The sequence below is a fragment of the Pollachius pollachius genome (assembly GCF_949987615.1).
Source record: "Pollachius pollachius genome assembly, chromosome: 9".
Classification (NCBI taxonomy): Eukaryota; Metazoa; Chordata; class Actinopteri; order Gadiformes; family Gadidae; genus Pollachius; species Pollachius pollachius.
Window position 1 is genome coordinate 5,441,410 of NC_136942.1, and position 20,281 is coordinate 5,461,690.

A 20,281-nucleotide genomic window follows, 5' to 3' on the forward strand; every position below is an offset into this window, starting at 1 on the left:
TTGTCGAAACCATAAAGGCCTCAATTGACATGGAGTCTCCACACAAAGAGATCCTGTGAAGGGCCTAGGGCCAGGCAGTGGTATGGCTACCGTTTCTTGAGTGAAACGCCCTCCTTAAAGCCCCACAAGGCATGCTTACATATCCTCCATGAGAAGCGACTACGGTGAAAATAAAGGCAGCAAGGTAAATGTCATCAGTATATAGGTTCCTCTATCGCCAAAGGGGACACACACACAACTCAACGTATCCATGCAGATAGAACGGGAATTCTGACAAAGGGGTTGGGAACTTTAGTGCCACGAGTAAGCAGGATATATTCTCAATCAGTCAGATTTGTCTATTTCTGGTAAGGTCAGACCCTGGGATTAATCATATCAGACTGTGGGCCAATGATAACAGCCACCAGAGACAACGATTGGATACTGAAAAAACGATCCATCCTTTAACAATGCACAGTCCACGCAGTTCTGCATGGTCCATGATATCAGCTTTATTTTGACCTAAACCTCAGCACTGTAACTATATGCTGTCAATGTTTGGACATATATGCCGCTATTTCACAGAATCAGTGCGCCTTTTGCCAAAACTAAATCAATAGGTTCAAGTTTTAACTTGACTACCATGCTCTTTGTGAGGACGCAAGAACTATTAAAAGTGAGAATATTATGTTGTTTTCTTCTGTGAAGGTTAAAAGTCCGAAAATATGGCCGATATAATCAGGAAAAGAAAATGCCTGGACGGGGCAGAATGACGTTGGCATATTTCTCATAACAGCTGTAGCCCACAACATTTCAAGCATTATAGAGAATGTCGCCTACACCCTTTTGGGTCGGCCCACAGATTAGTCCAGCATAGAATATATGAGGACTGGATTTCCAAAATAGCCTCTGGATCCAGCTGAATCAAATTTCTTGGCAACCAACAAGTTATTATGGTACACAATGCTATTGTTTGAGTTATTGTCCATTGTGGGGGTACGTATCCATACCTCCACCATGGACTCTATTCAGGGTTGCTAAAAATGTCTGTACAGCATGTCAAGAGGCTTACAGTTGGATAGCAATTTGAACCCCATCATCAAGTCTGATAAAACACTGATTCATAGATTAAATTACATCACTCGATTGAGTAACAAGGTGTGAATAGTGGTACATAAAACTGCGATTATATTACAATTGTTTCATAGATGGTATAATAAAAGGGAACCATTAGTGTAACTGTACAGTTATTTTGTCAAATTATAGCAAAGTCCATACTTTTGAGTCAATTTTAACCACTGCAGTATAGTTTCTATCTCACAAGCTGGCTTCAAGCTGTCTAGATTCCTATTTGAGGTTAGACATGATGCTAATGATTTCACTGTCTTTCATACAACCACCCAACGTGAAATTAAAATCGAAAGGAATTCTGACTAGAATAAATTAAAGTCAGACAGTGAATGATCTGAAGTAGGCCTACAGCACATAAGAAAAAGGCTGCAAATTGAACATTAGTTTTAAACAAAACTCATCAGAGAGGCAATAGCAAAAAGGTAAATTGTCCCCGAAGCCAATGATTATTAATATCCTATTATTTGAATGCACAGGCCAGACTGGTTTGCGTCCTGTTGTGGCTGGATATGTAAGCAACTTGCACAATAGCATTTGTTTCCAGCAATCCAACAATAGTAGGACATAACAGGAATGCCATTGCTACATACCGCACTGTGACAATCAATACCTGTGATGACAAAACATGCATACCTCAAACAAAAGAAGGCTACATGCACTACGATTAAAAAAAAAATCAGTAGGAAACTTGCATACCACCCTAGCAGGTTCTGCTCTTATCAGGTCACCATCCTGACTAGCCAACACTTTATTATTAAATTCAACTTTAACTTAGACCGTCAACGACAGCGTTGTCACCGAACACCAAACTAAGTGCACGATCCCCATGATGGACCAACGATACGACAGGGGTTTCTGATTCAAAACAAGAAGAACACGTCGGCAGCGGGGCGACTGTCACACCTGATGGACGTGGTCAGCGGGACCAATACATTAAAACATGGGACCATTGAAGCTAGCACACCGGCTAACCTCTTTGACTGGGGGGAATTTCTTCTTGCACTCCATGGACAGGGAGCGCAGGTCCGTCTGCATGTTCTCCAGCAATTTCTTCACCGCTTCGGGACTGCTGGTCGACATCTTGTCGTTTCTTCAGTTAAAAACCAATCCCACACTTCAAACCGCTGGACCACCCTGAGACACAACGAGCTCCACTTGTTCGCCTACTCTGGAGAATAAAATTCGCACAAGCGTCCATTGACACTGAACGCCACTTTTCCTGCTGTCGGCGGCGACCCTCGAACATATGTCGGCTTTCTTCACAGGCGGTGGACGAGGGCTTCCTTAAGCACCATTGTTCTTTGAAATATCATTTATCGTGCCGTTCGCTGTATGAGATATTCGGCCAATTTCAGCTGTGGGTTTCACGCCATCAGCCGTCACCATTGCCAGCTACGCGTCTTTCCCACAATGCTTTGGTCCACAGTGACACGTCATTTGGACTTCCGTAAACAGTAGTCGGTTCAGAATAAGGGAAATGCCGCTATCTACTGGTCAGAATAAGGTCACTGTCTCATACAGTTATTACATGGTCAAACCCGGATAGCCAGAAGGCAGTTTATGAGCATGTTGGGGAGAGATTAGAGACTCACAAACATTTGGAATAAATCATCCACACCTGGAGTATTGCCTGGTTGAAGCTTGTGAATTCGGTGATGCTGGCCACCATCTCTTATATCCTCCCAACCTTTATCACATCACACACAGCTGTGCATAAAACTCAATCATTAACGGATGGAGTATGTATCTACAGATAAGAGTTTCTCGTGGGTGTGTGTCTAAGTGTCTGCTAGTCCTTATATTAATTAAAACCCATAGTGCGCAATGCCTGCATAGAGGACTGATTTGAAAAGACCCATGTTAACTGACACCCACATACTTTTCCAGTACACAAAAACTGTTCATTAAAGTCCCTTAATTTAGACCTACAATAAAGATGATTTCTTAAAGTTGGGGTATATACTTTATTATATTTATAGGCACAATGTGGTTTTATAATGGTAATAATAATGCTAAAAATACCTATAATAAAACATTAATATGATGTGTCTTTCCAGTACAGGGATTTGTCAAAAGCATAGTGGTAAATTATACGTGTGAAGAGAGAGAGAGAGAGAGAGAGAGAGAGAGAGAGAGAGAGAGAGAGAGAGAGAGAGAGAGAGAGAGATGCTTGAGAGTGTTCCAATGAAAGTACAAAAACACCAATTTTCTTTTAAACATTTAATATAAATGTGCTTAGTCAGAAGAAAGATTTAAAATATGTGCCTTGTTAATTATGATTAACACAGCCGCCAATATTTGCTTTCCACATGTTAAGACTACAACAAAGGTATTATAATAATGTGTTAATACAAATGCAGTTGAACATGTTCTATCATATTTTAATGCCATTCAACTATGTACCAATGTGACATGGTTTGATTTAGTTTTAAATTTCTGTACAATATTGTTTAATACACACGAATATGACACGTAAAGGATGTATCAAAATAACAAAGAGAACATTTAAGAAAAAAAATGTGAATATTTATCAGCAATTCAAAACCAAAAATGTATTCTTTTCAAATGAATGCCCCAAGGAAATCTCTAGCCTTACATCACAAAAAAGCTACAGGTTTAAAAAGCATTTGTTGTGTATTGTAATTATGTTTTAATTGATTTTCTAAATTATAATGATATAAAATCATCAGCAATGAGACATTTTCATTACCTTTGTAAAAAAAAGTTAGAATTCATGTATATATTTTAGCATTTCAGTGCTGATTGATAAATTATACACATTAAGTGATCATCTTTTGATCATCTTGGTATTCAGTAGTTGGTAGCAAAGAGACCTAAACAGCACTCCATAAAGTCTGACCAGGTACAGTATTTCCAAACATTTAGAAATATATGCCAATTTAGAATTTATGAATATTCAACTGATAGCATTTTAATGCCATCTCTGACAGTCAGTTCAGCCAGTCAGGACAATCGACAAACAGTACACATTTATCTTAACAACAATGTCCATCAAACTGTACATTAGCTGTCCATGAAAAGGAAAAAAACAAACAAACAAAAAATGCTTCCTTAGAAAGCATACATGATCGAGTTGAAAATTTACTTTTACTGTCTAAAAAACCATTTGCTAGTTCAAATGCTGTACAACACAGAGGATGAGACATCACGTTCCACCTCATCTATGCAGTGTTTGTGTTTCTGTCTGTGTGTGTGTGTGTGTGTGTGTGTGTCTCTGTGTGTGTGTGTGTGTGTGTGTGTGTCTCTGTGTGTGTGTGTGTGTGTGTGTGTGTGGGTGTGTGTGTCTGTCTGTGTGTTTGTTTGTCTGTTCGCTTGTTTGAGCGTGTGTGAGTGTGCATGTGTTAACAAAGCCCCTATTGGCCAGATCCATCATGGGTGAGGTGTATACGGTAGGCCGAAGGGGAAGCCTGATAGCCCCTCACCGCTGCCATGGAGACGGGTTCTGAAGAAGCAGGAGCAAGCAGCCAGAGCATTGCTACGTTGTCGGGTCGGATAAGACCGGATGAGATCGGATGAGACCGGCTGCTGCTGTTCCTCTGTGCTCCCCGTTTTCCCTTGTCACCAATGAACACCGGTCGTCCCGGAGAAGCCCCGATGTCTGTGAGCTCTAACAGTGGGACTCCTTCTCATCCACGGGGAAGTAGCCGTCCTTCGTGGGCGGAGCCTTCTGACACAAGCTGTCTCCGTCGGCCGCGAAGATGGCCAGCAGTTTCTCCTGCTCCAGCTTGGACTTGGGCAGGTCCAGAGAGGGGGTGCAGAGGAAGGTGAGCCGCTGTTGACGTGACCCGTTCAAATGGGAGGTTAGCGTTAGGGAGCGTAGAGGAGGGTTCCACGTTCCACGAGAATAGAACGAGAATAACAACAACCGGCTTTAGCTTAAGTTGATCATTCATCAACTTTTTTTCAAATAGAATATTCATTGTTACATTGACAACCATACCGAATGATTCTTGGATGTTTACTGAAATCACAATAAACAGGAATACACAGAAAGAAGGATGGAGGATGGATGGATAAAGGGATGAAGATAGATCATTTCCCGATACACACAATATTTGTTTTTCATTTCTTAAATGAAAAGAAAAAAACATAACACGGATGGAATGTGGTGCAAGAGTATGACCAACATTCAATTTATCACGCAGGAGCCTCAATGCATGCTGCTAGGCAACTACTTCATCCATCTTGAAAAGCCGCAGTTTAGAAGCATTGGGTTGCGGCTCACCTCTTTCAGCGTCCCTGGGGTGTAGTAGATCTTCACCGCCGCAAACAGGGGGATGCACATCATGGAGGACAAGGCCAGGATCCAGCCCAGACCGTAGCCCCACCAGGGGTAGGTGTACTCGTTGTTGTACTTGAGCGGAGTGTACTTGATCAGTGAGAAGGCAAAGGTCCCCTGGGCAGAGAGATAGCAAGCACAGGTGTTTCGCTTAGACACGGACAAGGAAATCTCTGCAGGACCATATTATGGATTTAATAAATGTTAATTTTAAGTTTAACCTACTTATTTAAATTATAAAACACAGGCTAATACCCCAAGCCAACATATCTCATTTTGATCCATGCCTGTTACCAAAATTATTTAAATTGGGCCTTTAAAAGGTCATTCCAATGTAAACGTTTTTATAAAATTGCCCACCAGGGGGTGCTCCTTTGTAAGGTAATGATCTGAATTGGGTCACTGCTTGGATGCATTTGGAAATGAACAGACTTACGAGGCATGTAGCAGGTGTGAAGAAAAGCCAGCAGTATTTAATCACAGGGCCAGGTCGGTATCCGATCATGTCCTCGATGTTGTCATAGAAACGGTCGGCTCCTATTAATCAAAGGTCAAGCGTGCAATGCAAGACGGGCAATCATCATTCTTCCGGGATATGCAATACATTGGGGAAAAAAAATCAATATTTGCTGATTCTAAATCAAATGTAATGAGCAAATCGCTCACAAATGTGGTGAGGTTAATACACTTCTTGGCCTTTATGGCAGTTTATAACAATTAGACTACCGACTTTCCAGACAAAAATAAGTATTACTAATACTGCTGTTATACCAACCCCTGCCACATACACACACTCACCATAAATCCAAGCGATGCAAACTGTCTCGAAAACGGCAACGAAGAGCAAGCACATGCCACTGGCTGCATAGTAGTCAAACAGCTGGAAGATGTACATGCCTCCCTGTGGAGAAAGACATGAAATATGTAGATATTAGATGTACTTTCAATTAACAAAGGCAAACGAAAAGACCGGATCCACTTCCTATCCACTCTGGCAATCTGTGTAGACCAATACGATTCTATGATAGGTTAGTTACACGATAGTCTATTGACAACTAATCTAACAACTAATACCAGAGAACAACTGTGCTTTGACTGAGTAGGGACAGACAGACAGATAGACCGTCAGGGAGACAGACGGACAGAATTACAAAGAGACAGACATAAAGAGACACGCCAACAGACAGACTTCTGTGAGCCGGATGATTTCCTAGAGGGGGGAGAGGATGACAGACAGATAGAGAGGATGAGGGACAGATAGACAGACAGATAGACAGACAGACAAACCTCTGTGAGCATGATGAGACCCAGCAGGAAGGAGATGACGGCGATCAGCAGGATAAACAGCTCCCGGCGGTTCTTGCGGCGGAAGGTGGAGGGATACATGTCCACCATGGCCGTCACCAGGCTCTCCACACACACAAACTAACACACAGGGGACAGTGAGGTTGTGTGTGTGTGTGTCTGTGTGTGTGTGTGTGTGTGTGTGTGTGTGTGTGTGCGTGTGTGTGTATATATATATGTGTGTGTGTGTGTGTGCATATTTATGTGTATGTGTGTGTGTGTGTGTGTGTATTTGTGTGCGTGCGTGCGTGCGTGCGTGCGTGTGTGTGTATTTGTGTGCGTGTGTGTGTGTGCTACCTGGCTGTCTAGTCCCAGGAAGCAGATCATGATGAAGAAGCAGCAGGCCCACAGCGGGGAGAACGGCATCATGGACACCGCCCGCGGGTAGGCTATGAAGGCCAGGCCGGGACCTGGTTAACACACGCATCCTATCGTTACACCATGAAGGGCCTTATGACACGCATCCTATCGTTACACCATGAAGGGCCTTATGACACGCATCCTATCGTTACACCATGAAGGGCCTTATGACACGCATCCTATCGTTACACCATGAAGGGCCTTATCACACACATCCTAGCGTTACACTATGAAGGGCCTTATAACACGCATCCTATCGTTACACCATGAAGGGCCTTATAACACGCATCCTATCGTTACACCATGAAGGTCTTTATGACACGCATCCTATCATTACACTATGAAGGGTCTTATAATACACATCCTAGCATTACACTATGAAGGGCCTTATAATACACATCCTAGCATTACACTATGAAGGGCCTTATAATACACATCCTATCATTACACTATGAAGGGCCTTATAATACACATCCTAGCATTACACTATGAAGGGCCTTATAACACACATCCTAGCATTACACTATGAAGGGCCTTATAATACACATCCTATCATTACACTATGAAGGGCCTTATAACACACATCCTATCGTTACACTATGAAGGGCCTTAAAACACACATCCTATCGTTACACTATGAAGGGCCTTATAACACACATCCTAGCATTACACTATGAAGGGCCTTATAACACACATCCTATCGTTACACTATGAAGGGCCTTATGACACACATCCTATCGTTACACTATGAAGGGCCTTATGACACACATCCTATCGTTACACCATGAAGGGCCTTATAATACACATCCTAGCATTAAACTATGAAGGGCCTTATAATACACATCCTAGCATTAAACTATGAAGGGCCTTATAATACACATCCTAGCATTATGCTATCAAGGACCATCTAACACACATCATTATGAATAGATACACTTTGAAGGGACTTATAACACACTCTCTTAAATATCCACTATGAAGGGCCATCATGAAGGGCACACATTTTCACTGTACCTTTCATTCAAACACAGATTAAACAACATTACCTTTATATCTATCAATATCTCTGTCTGTCTGGCTGGCTGTCTGTCTGTCCATCCATCCATCCATCTATCCATCTATCCATCCATCTCTCCCTATCTGTTCAGTCCATCCGTCTATCCCTTCGTCCCTATGTCTGCCTGTTGCTAATGCTTTCTGTTCAGATCTTAACGTACTAACCAGATTCTGCCACTTCTGAGATGGGTACGTTCTGTTCGAAGGCCATGAAGCCCAGGATGGAGAATATAGCGAAGCCGGCTATGAAGCTGGTGCCACTGTTCAGGAAGCACAGCGAGAGGCAATCCCTGCACATACACACACACACATACACACACACACACACACACACACACACACACACATGCAGACACACGCACACACACACACACACACACACACACACATATGTGTTAAGACGTGTTTGATGAAACTGTCAATATTAGATCATGTTAAGGTTCTTCTGCAATATCTTATTGGCAAGGGCATGTTGGAGATGCGATGAAAAAGGTTACCTTATCCTGCTTATTTCCTTGACTTTAGGAAATTTGGTTAAAACATTTGTAACTATCTTCCTCCACTGTGGTAGCCTATACTGTAGTTGGGAATTCCACAATACTAGGGACTTCATTCAACTTATAGTATTAATGAGTTTTGGTGAACATTATAATCAATCAGCAAGGTCCACCTTGTACATTGTGTTATCCTGGGATATTGGCACAGGGTTTGTTTACAACGATGACGATCCATGAACAGAACATGATCAGCACCAGCATCAATTTATGCTCAAGGTTAAGTCTGGGCTTCACTCTGGAAACCAAAACCTACATGTTGACCTTTGACCTATGCTTTATCCCACCAGTGATGAACGACATGGCGACAGATTCCATAACTTGCTGATGGTTTTAACTTGCAATTGCTGCACATTTGCGAACTGATGCATTTTTTACGCTTTTTGTTGTTTTGTTGTTGTTGTTTTGTATATGGCTTTATATGGTCTGTTACACAACGGTACTGAACTACAGCCGCCAGCAAGCCTTATCTGTCATGGCCAAAGTTGTGGTGCTGTGTGTTCTCCCCCACTGTCGGCCCTGTCTGTATCTGTGCTTTGCCTGCCGCTCTCAACTGCTCACACCTGGCCTGCATCTGCTCATCAACCCACCTTCAAATACACCTGGTTTCCCTGCAGTCGTCGCCAGATCGTACTGCGATATACCGTGGTAGTTAAATCGTACCTGGCGCCAGTATTTACACTTTCTAGTTGTTGTTTCTCCTGCTGAAATCTCCTGCCTCATCTTACTTCTCTTTTGCATATAGTTTTGTGGATCTACACCTCCAGCCTGCCTGCCTCACTCCCTCCAGCCTGATATGCCCCACTCTCCAACCTGCCCCCTGCAGGTTGAAGAGTGGGGTTATACCAAATAAACCTGTTCACCTTCCCTCCAACTCCTGTCCTGCCTCTGTGTTCTGCTCTTTGGTCCAGCAGCTATCGCTCCCCTAACATTATCCTGGTTACATAGAGGGCAAATACGTTGCCTAGCTGTGACTGACCTGTAGCAGTTGTTGTTGTACTTGTTGTAGCTTCCCAGGGCAGTGAGGCAGCCAAGACAGATGGCATAGGAGAAGAATATCTGAGTGCCAGCGTCCATCCACACCTGCAGAGTAGAAACACAGGAGAAGAGACAGGGTTAAAACAGTAGAAATACAGGCGTAGAAACAGAATTAAAACTGTAAAAACACAGGATTAGAGACGGGGTTAAAACGGTAGAAACACCAAAGTAGAGACAGGATTAAAACAGTAGAAATACAGGAGTAGAGACATGATTAAAACAGAGAAAACACCGGATAGAAACATTGGATTGAAACACAGAATAGATAACAGGGTTTCTTTCTCTTTCTACAGTTCTTTAGGTGTGTATATTGGGGTGATGATCTGTCCCAGTTGCATTGGGTGTGCGTTAAAAGTGGAGTTTATAGAGATGTCACAAACACTCCTCTCAAATGATTGAATTCATTAATTAGTTGTGAATCGTCTTTTCTCTCCACGTTCGTGGTTCAGTGTCCACTGGAGACTTGGCACGGGCTACTCCTCGTTACCATCCAACTCACATCCTCATCAGTCACCTCATCTTGCGTCAAACACGTTTCTAATGCCCCACAACCTCCTGTCAATCAACAAGTCCTTTCCTTTCCTCTCTCTCCCCTTCTTTTTCTCTCTCCTCTCATCCGACTCAAAGTAGCGACTTCGCCGGACCTCTCCGTGTTCCTTTCTGCTCCCTCTCCTCCCCCTGAACGGCAGATTGGGGTTCCAACTCTGGATGAGGCCCCTCTTTGTCCCCCCAGATTCGGGGCGCTAGAGTGGTCCCAGAGCAGTGGAGCATGTGTGAGATAGCTGGCACTCAGCTCTGGGTGGGCTAGGGGTCGACCGGGGAGATTTAGCCAGGACATAAGCTGCAGGACTACAAACCACCACAAAGGACAGCGACTCCTGTACCCCAACTTTTCACACAGCCTTCCCCACAACAGAGGCTTGTATTCATCCCCCACAGCCTTGAAAGGGGTGAGCGAAGATGGAGGGGGTGAGAGGGGAATGGGGAAGACGGGGGAGACGGGTTGGGGGGTGCGGTTGGTTAGCAGGAGACTTGATCTTGGTTCCGATGCCAGTTGTTATGTAGAGGGCCGCAATCACCATCCTCTGGTGGTCTTCTCTCCCTCTCTTCTCCGCCTCTGTCTCTCTCGTCTCTGCCACTATAGCTCTCTCTCTCTCTAGTTATTCTATACCTCTCTCTTCTCTACCTCTCCCCCTCTTCTCTACCTCTCTCTTCTCTACCCCCCCCTCTCTCTCTCTTTATTATATCTCTCTTCCTCTCTCACAATCGGTCTCTGTCTCTCTCTGTCTGCCTCTCTCTCTTGCCATCTCTATCACTCTCTCTCTCTACCGTGCTATAACCCTCCCTCACTATCCCTCTCAGACTCTGCCTCTCTCTCTACCTGTCTCCCCCAGTTCTCTACCTCTCTATCTCTAACGCTCTCTCTCTCTCTCCCTACTGAAGCACAGGCCGAACACATTCCTGACGTTTGTGTTCACTCAGGACAACCCCCTTCTCTTCACACTCGGCCATGACTCCGGGTTTAACGTGAGTCAGAAATAGAACCTTAATGTCCTCGTCGTACACTCTGTGTACACCGGCCCCTCCGAGTGTGATTTTCCACTTGATGACCCCGTAGACTCTGAGGTGTGGGCCGGAGCTCACCTGAGGGTCGCTGAGCCGGCCCAGGTCGGGGTAGAGGTAGAACTGGATGCCCAGGTAGGCCCCTGGCAGGGTGACCCCCCTGATGAGCAGTACCACCAGCATTATGTAGGGGAAGGTGGCCGTGAAGTACACCACCTGTAGGGGGGGGAGAAGGACACAGGTGTGACAGGCTGAGAGCGCAGGAGGTTTCATCAAGCGGGTATTTCTGTTTGAAACTGTAGAATCAAGAGATGGTGAAGAGACGGAGGCGTTTGGAGACTTGTTTGAACTGGTTTGAAGGAAAATGTATTTGAGTTCATAACAAAACCCAATTTAGATTACGCGCAGAAACTATATTTTTTTTATGAAGCATAATTAAGAATTGTAAAAAGTAGTTGTCCGTCTGTGTCCTGTGTCTGTCTGTATGTTTTTTTGTCTAAGACTACTATACTGTGAGTAAAAACATTCTCCTGGTCATTTTCAATCGGTTTCAATCTAACATGAACAACATGATGATTAATCACGCATGAAACATGTTGTCTCTTTCACAACAAAGACGTTGTCAGATCATCAATCTCTGCCACGGGAGCTTAGCAGCGGGCCTTATTCCCCAGGCTGCGGTCTCGGATCCATCTTTGATCTGAACGCTAGCAGTTGGAGCGTTTAAAACAAAGACCGCCGCTATGGGTGAAAAACACCTTCTGAACATGGATACTGTGGCTCTGATGAGGTCATACCTTGCCAGTGGACTTGACGCCCTTCCATATGCAGAAGTAGCAGACGACCCAGGCCACGGCCAGACAGATAACCAGGTCTGTGTTCAGAGAGCCAATCTGATCGATCCCTGAGGATATGCGGAGGACCCGCCGCCTAAAGACGCATGGAAAAAACACACACACACACAGACACACACACACAGACACACACACGCACACACACACATAGCCATGCACGGCCACACGTTGAAGACACACAAACAAACGCACGCACACACATACATAAACGTAAATGACAGATTTACAGACGCAGTCACAATTACACATGCACGGACGCACATGCACGCAACACATAAGTTGGTACGTAAGAAAGTATTTAATTACTTAATATACACTAAGTGATATGCTGTGGACTACAGACCAGTTTGAACTGCCAAAAAAGCTGAAGCATTTTCATTAAAGACTAAAACGAATTAAAATAATGTACTGAGACTAAATAGAGATGCAAATGGATTTTGTGTTGTTGTTTTTTGCACTTCAAACGTGTAACTGGTCGATGCTAGCGGTTAGCAGAAAAGGGCCATTTTAGGACAGGGACAGACAATAAGTGTTGAACAGGCACTCACTCCCAAAATTCAATGACAGGGGAGGTGGCGTTGAGACGCTGATTGATAGAACTGTTGCCCCTCTGGAACTCCATACAGGAATCTTGAAAAGGGAGGAAGGACAAAAAACCACATTCAATCCCATAGAGAAAATCTCCCTTAGCTTTCTCAGCCGTTTCCAAGGGCGACATCAGCCAGTAAAACAATGCAGCCGGGGTTAGTCACCGTAGGGTAAAGCCACTTCCAGGGTGGCATGGAATGGACGTTTTAATCGTGGAAAAAGTTTGACGTTGAAACACTTCAAATGTAAACATAACAGAAATTGAATTTGTAGCTCTGGGTTTGGAAGTGGACCTGTAAAAAATATATTCCGTTTGTTAGAAATTTTGTGGCAAAATTATGTTTAATACAATTTGATGATTTCAACGGCACATTAATCATGTGCATTATAATGCTGTATTTGCATAAAATGTGGATATCTTATCGCACATGTTAGTCACCTTGCTAAGACAATCAAAGTAAATAAATGATCTGTGTACAAAATTGCGTACAAAGGTAAGATCCGGTATGCTATACATGCTATGCTAACATCGTCCTGGCAACGTTTGCCTTTCGCTGCACTGCCCACCTGTGTTCCATGTGTTGTTGCAGGAGGCCCAGGGTAGGTCCCAGGTGAAAGAGTTGGAGAGGTAGAAGATAGCCCACGCCAGCACTACGATGTAGTAGACGTTCAGCAGGGCCACGATCACCTGCGTAGCGAAGCCAACCCCTGGGTGTAGCAAAGTCAAATGACCAAATCAGCAAAGTGATTCACTCTTACAGTACACTTTGCTTTTTGATGTAAGCCAACATTCAATGGTTCTGTGAAACTATTAACGAGCTCTATAGTAGAGAAAACCTTACCAATACACGTTACTTTAATTTACTTTTGAATTAACTCAAAATGAACATAAAACCAACTGAAACACTTGGCTCTACTCTTCTAGCACTGTTATTTTGTCAATTCATTCTACAATTGTAATGGTGGGCCTTGCAATCAAGAATAGGCCTACAGGCAAGTATTGCATTGTGAGTTATTTGAATCATTCATCGGATTCATAAACGTGTGATGAATGAATCTCATAGATCTCAGCAATGTGATTCACAAGGTGGGCTTTGCAATTTATTTCTTAGAATGAATGAATATGTTTCGTAAACTTATGAAGAAATCGAATGAATTGCGTCGTTATCTCATAGGATTCATTTGTAAGCCTCCCATGGATTGACCTTCAAACAGTGGGCAGATCATCCTCCAGCATGTGATGCCTCCCTGGCTGGTGTACTGGCCCAGAGCAGTCTCCAGGAAGAACACAGGGATTCCACACGCAAACAGGAAGATGAGGTACGGGATGAAGAAGGCACCTGGATGGAGCAAAGACGTTAATCTGTTTTAGTAAAAAGTGTAAAAACAGAGAACCTAAGTGGGACTCTCGATGGAGCACTCTATTTGACTTTTAGGGGTGAACGGTCACCTTGAAGACTATTGTTTTATAATAGTCAAGATTCAAGTTGCATGGTTACGCACCCTACCAAATCATCCGCGCACAGTTGTATGAGACCTTTGCTTTTCCAATTGGGGTTCATAGATGAGTAAAGGATTAGGGTTTCCTCACTCTTCCTTTCTTTGAAATAACTTAACCAAACTAAATCCACTTCAATCACTTGACTGAAGGCCAACGGTCACAGACTATAAACTACTAGAGGGCCTCTGGAGTTTGAAGTGTGACCTATTGACCTGGGCGTAAAGCTCAACAGGACAACAGACTCCTAATGCACTCTAGGAAGTTCAGTTATGTGCAGCATGGAATCAGCATCAACAGTATATTTCGTTTTTATGCCTTCTTCCCATCATTGTGTTTTGTATTTTTCTGTTGTATGTTAAATAGAAAATACAGCAACACTTATACGACCGAAGTAATGATGGCTATTAAAACATGAGTAGTCAATTGATTTACATTTAATTATTTAGCATCAACCAAATGCTATACGTGTGGCTGAAACTCTCAAAGCATACAATCACGATTGGCGTTGACAACTGTGACAGTTACTTTGGATAAAGAGCAGGCCTACATAATATCTATCGGAAAACATGATGATTGACAATTAAAGCCATGTGTCTCAAAACACGTCATGCTCCCACCCACCTCCTCCGTTCTTGTAGCACAGGTAGGGGAAGCGCCACACGTTGCCCAGGCCTATGATCTCCCCGGCCACCGACAGGACAAACTCGATCTTGTTGCCCCACTGGCCCCGCTCCACCATCTTGTCGTCGGTGCTGGGCACTATGTCCAGGGGCCGGCTGTCCAGGCCGTTGGGCGGCTCGGCCTTGGAGGCGTCGGCCTCCTCGTGACATTTAAGCTCTGGAACACAGAGGAAGTGGAGGGAGCAGATGGAGGAGGAGGAGAAGATGTTAGTAACACTAAGAATTTCATTCATACAAAAAATACCCCAAATGTCCTTCATGGTATTAAAAAATGAATTGTATGTCAATGCTATGTGTGGTCCCAGCACAGTTATGGGGGTAGTAGAAGAGAACCATCTGCAACCTTGCATGTGACGACAATTGTCTTAGGTGGAGAACCAGCAGTGGGAGGGTATCAGCACAGCGCTGTTCTAAGGACACAGGGTGGCGTCAGGCCATAGGAGCACTTCCCCTCGGACACTCAGTAACTGGGAACATGGACCATGAATCTTCTGTCAGGGACTACCTTCTGGAGCTGAGTTTAAAGAGAACGAAAGAGCCACAGAGTTCAGACCACCACTCACTGACCAACTCTGTCAACGTAGCCGGACAGGCGGTTCACTTGAGGTTGTTTGACAACACTTTAACGAATGTAGGAAAGCCATTGCTATTGAATGCATTCAGTGGGTAAAAACACGACTCCGTTTGAGTCAATGGAATTTGAGACAATGGGTCCTGGACTGCTGGATGATTGGATGATCCTAGTTACTTATTTAGTTATCTATTGAAATTTATAAATGCAACAACGATTGTAACTTTACCTATATTTGCATATAAGTAAGATAAAGTTTGTTTCGAACAATGGCCATTGTTTGTGGCTTATACGAGGGAACCAGAAAAAGCACATCGCAAATAACCACTGTTAAGTCTATCTCTTTTATTGGCCCACTTTTATGTCCTCCTGACTGAAGTTATGTATTCCAGACAAACCAAACAGAGACCTTTGTTGTTTCCCCCGATCAACTACGGGGATGTTACACAACAACATGTGTAACCTGCGGCTGAGAACATTTTAGGGTTAAACTTTAAATTTCCATTAGTTTAAGGAATTAAGATGCAATGAGCTGACAACATAATCCTAGGAGGCATCATGCAAAAACCAGTGTAATCTATTGTCATCACAGACAACTGAGTTTCAATATTTATCTGATCTTATTTATCACAAAGGTAGGCAATGGAACAACGAAGGACTCCCTTCAAGACAATTATGCATGAGAAAATTCTCTGCTGCTTCAAAAATAGCGCAAGTAATACTTGTTATCCAGTTTACTCTCATGACAATATGATGCCTCAGGAGTGGCAATGTGTCATGTTAAGCTTTGGTTGAACGAAAATAACCCCTTATCAGTTCAATGATTAACCACAGGGAATGGGCAAAAAAACAAAGCTAACATACTTAAACTCAAAAGTCAACATGTATAAAGGGCACCAACCTAAATCAAATAACCTAAAAAAAAGTAGTGTCTGTAAAACCTGAATTCTGGGTAACAGGGTTAGGGTGGCAGGGAGGAAAACTGGATGCGAGCAGTGCCGCCGATTGTAGCAGGTTCACACACCACATATGTCATTACCTAGCCTACATAGAGAGCAGTGGGGGGGGGACTGGGGGACACAGGAGGGTTACGTGACCAAGCGAGCAGTCGGGCAGACCCATGGCGGGGCTGTGTTCGGGGGGCCAGGGCAACTCAAAGAGCCCCTCTCTGTGTAGGAAACAGACAGCTCACTGAGCGGGCTCACTGCTGTCAACTTGCATTACAACAGGCCTCCCACCTCCCTCTCCTTCTCTCTCCCTTTCTCTCTTTCGATCTCTGGCTCTCTCCATGGCATTCTCTCACTTGAGCTCTCTATCTCTTCCTCCCTCCCCCTCTCTCTTGCTGCCTCTCACTCTCTCTCTCTCTCTTTCTCTCTCTCCTTCACTCTCTATCATGCTCTCTCTCTCCCTCGTTCTCTCTCTCTCATTCTCTCTCTCCCCGCCCTCTCTCAGTTCATGTCTCTCTCTGTCATGCTCTCTCGCTTCCTCTCTTTCACTGCCTCTCCCACTCTCTTGATCTCTCTTTCCCCCCTGTGTCTCTCTCCCTCTCCGTCTCCCTTGTTCTCCCTCCCTCTCTCTCTCGTTCCCTCTGTCCCTCCCTCTCTCACGCTCCCTCCCAGCCCTCTGTCTCCCGCTCTTTGTCCCGCCTCATGCTGATAACTGGTTGAATGCTCAATCACTCAGAGACCTGCGTGACGCCAACAAACCTGCTGATATAGGTTTATAGAGAACGACGGGTCAAAAAGTAACACTTTAAAATAAATGTATGTTAATTACCCAGTAATTAGCATAAGATAATGCGATAAAAAGCATAATAATTGTGATAATTTGTGAGTAGTGTATAAATGAATACCTTAGTTAACATGAACACCATTACTTTAGTTAACAAAACAATTACTAGAGAAATTGTTAACTCACTGTTATTTTATTGAAAGTTTTTGCCTATGACTGCTTTAACTAATGTCAATTAATGGTCAGTTAATATATCCTTCATGTAAAGTGTTACCAAGAAAGTTTGCCAACCCGCCCACTCTGCCCCCACATCTCTCTCCCTGTCTCTCTCACACACACACACACACACACACACACACACACACACACACACACACACACACACACACACACACACACACACACACACACACATACACACATACACACACACAAGGTTACTTCCACAAAATAATCCTTAACATCCCTCTTGGTTGAATTCCCATCTCTTCTCATCAAGGCCCACATTAGTGGAGATTGGTTGGTTCTTGAGTTCAGGTTTGAAACCCCATTGAGTACCAAACCTTGGGAATGTGCCCGCTCTGGCACTGGGTCGAGGTGGAGGTCTGTGTGTGTGTGTGTGTGTGTGTGTGTGTGTGTGTGTGTGTGTGTGTGTGTGTGTGTGTGTGTGTGTGTGTGTGTGTGTGTGTGTGTTTGCACGTGTGTGTGCACATGTGTGTGCACGTGTATGTATGCGCGCTTGCATTTGTCCTTTAATTTGTGCATGCATGCGCCTGTGCGTGTGGTTGCATGCACATGCTAATGTGTGGGCCTCAGCATGCATGTGTTAAAGCACGAGATGCATGCATGTGTGAGTGTTCTCATGGAGTGTGGGTGCTTGTCTGTGTGTGTGTGTGTGTGTAAGGGGGGTGCTTAGCCCCATGGTAGGAGCCAAACTCCCCAATACTGGAGCCAAACTGTGGGCTGTGGTAAAAATAGAGCCCCTTGTTTCCAGAACGTACTTGGTGGGAATGAGGCTCTGAATGAACAAAAGCAGTGGAGCTCCTCTTGTGTGCTGTGGCTTTGTGCTGGCGGATGAGAGCTCACACCATCCAGCCTGCACAACCAGCCACCCTCTGCTGCTTCACTTACTGCTGCTGTCGGGACACCGCGGCCCTGCTCAGCCCATACAGGCCAAGTCGAAGGTTATCGATGCTGTCTTAATAACACATGAGCCTGCACTTCCAAGACCGATGTATGTACACTACAACCAGGAGGAACCAGCTAAACGACCTTATATGACCAACAGCCAGGTCCCTCTAAAATGACAAGTGTTGGGCTTCAGGGCAAACAACAAGCATTATGATACGTTTCAGACAATGCAGACAATGTGCATTTATGTTTCCAGACCAAAGAACCCATAGATGCATCCACGAGTTCAAAACTATCAAGTAGTTACACACTCACACTTGATGGGAATCCCGCACTACTGTGTATTTCTGCATATGTATATATTCGTTTAAATAGAAAAATCATGTGTACAAGAGAATTTGACACATTTATGAATCAGTTTTGTTTTATAGTCACAACATTACATAGGCATTGTCGTTTACTTTTTTTCTGTATATAATTAAGAAGCTATATTTACAGAATGCGCCAATCACTGCAGGTTCTTCCAATACAAAATCAAGAGCACCCTTAGTTCTGACATTAGGGAACATCATTATTTTCTACATGGAGAATTATTTGGCCACCAAAAGAATTTCACCGACCACCTAAGAAAAGTTTTGACCTCTGAAAATACAAAGGCCAAGCAAATGAGAGCCAATAAACATAGGTTCATTAACTTAACAGAAAATGAGTAACCCAAGACATCTACAGGGGGGTAGTTGGTCTGGGACAGTGGGTTGGAGAGCTCAGGCTTGGGTTTGGAGATGTGGACGGTAAGGTTAGCCCTTTTGACCTGGGTTTATTCTCCTTTTGATCTTCAATGGACCAATAAATCAAGGTGATATTTTGCAAGCCTAACCTCCTGCCCTGGTTGTTTTGTCAGTTGAGTTCGGCCAGTTGATTGAGGGTCAAACCCTGATGACTATTGCTGACAGAGGCCCCAAGCCAGGAGCACATGGCCTTCCAAACCTCAGAGGTAAACTGAGGAATCCCATGTTGCCGAAATTCATGCTCCACAATGAGCTAAGCTGTCTCTCCTGTTGAGGGAATCTATGGCAGGGGAATGAAGTGAGCATTCTTGGAAATCTGTCAACCACCACAATGATGGTAGTTAACCCTCGGATCACTGGCAGCAATGGCACGCATCCATATAAATGCGTGAGCAGGGTGTGGGGATGGGAAGGGGAAGTAGGAGGGAGGAAGGAAGGTATGAAGGCCCGACCATCCTCTCCAACAGTTTTCCACGTGAACCTGTGCTGGATGAACTCTTGTGTTCTCTTGGTGCCGAGACGACCAGTCAGCTGAGAGGAATGGACCAACTGCAGCCCCTGGAAGCGAGGAGCAATGATGTTCACCACTGTTTGAATCTCCCACAGAACAGGAGCAATGATGTGGGCTATAGGAATGATTGGATCTGGGGAAAGGGGCTTTTCCAAGGGATCCAACTGGTACTTGTCCAATTGTGATACTTCTGGCCGGCCCATCCAAGCCAGTGTCGCTAGTCTTGTAATGCCAATTTTGATGCCACAAGTTCCCAATTCAAGTCATTATTCTGTTATCCCTGAATTTCTGGAACCAAGAGAGCCTTTTTCAATGGACATTGCACTTATTGTACGTGCTCTGGGAGGGACTTTGAGAAAATCAGGATGTCATCAAGATACACAAAGAGGAATCAATTAAACATGTTCCTGAGTACACCGTTAACAAATGCTTTGCATATTCCTGGGCATTGGTGAGACCAAAGGGCATGACCAAGTATTTATAATATCCACTACGGGTGTTGAATGTGGTCTTCCACTCATCATCCTCCTGGATTCCCCCCAGGTTGAAGGCATTTGGTAGGTTGTGTTTGGAAAGAAACTGTTGCTCCCATCGGCACAAT

The 20,281-nt window shown here is 44.1% G+C and overlaps 2 protein-coding genes across 3 annotated transcripts in view; both read right to left on the reverse strand.

Moving 5' to 3' along the window:
- mon2 (MON2 homolog, regulator of endosome-to-Golgi trafficking) overlaps positions 1-2,505 on the reverse strand; it is a 44,735-nt gene extending 42,230 nt beyond the window's left edge. For both annotated transcript variants that reach the window (XM_079743410.1, XM_079743409.1), the window contains exon 1: positions 2,083-2,505. In XM_079743410.1, coding sequence (XP_079599536.1) covers positions 2,083-2,190 — 108 coding nt within the window. In that variant the 5' untranslated portion in view covers positions 2,191-2,505. The remainder of the gene's footprint in view (positions 1-2,082) is intronic.
- Positions 2,506-4,738: 2,233 nt separating this feature from the next.
- Positions 4,739-15,100, reverse strand: slc6a13 (solute carrier family 6 member 13; the record flags this gene model as incomplete). The annotated part of the gene is made up of 14 exons (XM_079743983.1): positions 14,890-15,100; positions 13,973-14,107; positions 13,335-13,475; positions 12,728-12,809; positions 12,123-12,255; positions 11,407-11,541; positions 9,704-9,807; positions 8,336-8,460; positions 7,052-7,164; positions 6,698-6,835; positions 6,209-6,311; positions 5,847-5,947; positions 5,357-5,527; positions 4,739-4,903 (listed from the first exon to the last, which is right to left on the reverse strand). Exons 1-14 carry the CDS (start codon positions 15,005-15,007, stop codon positions 4,739-4,741), a joined length of 1,764 nt encoding a protein of 587 aa, XP_079600109.1. The 5' UTR covers positions 15,008-15,100.
- Positions 15,101-20,281: the final 5,181 nt, after the last annotated feature.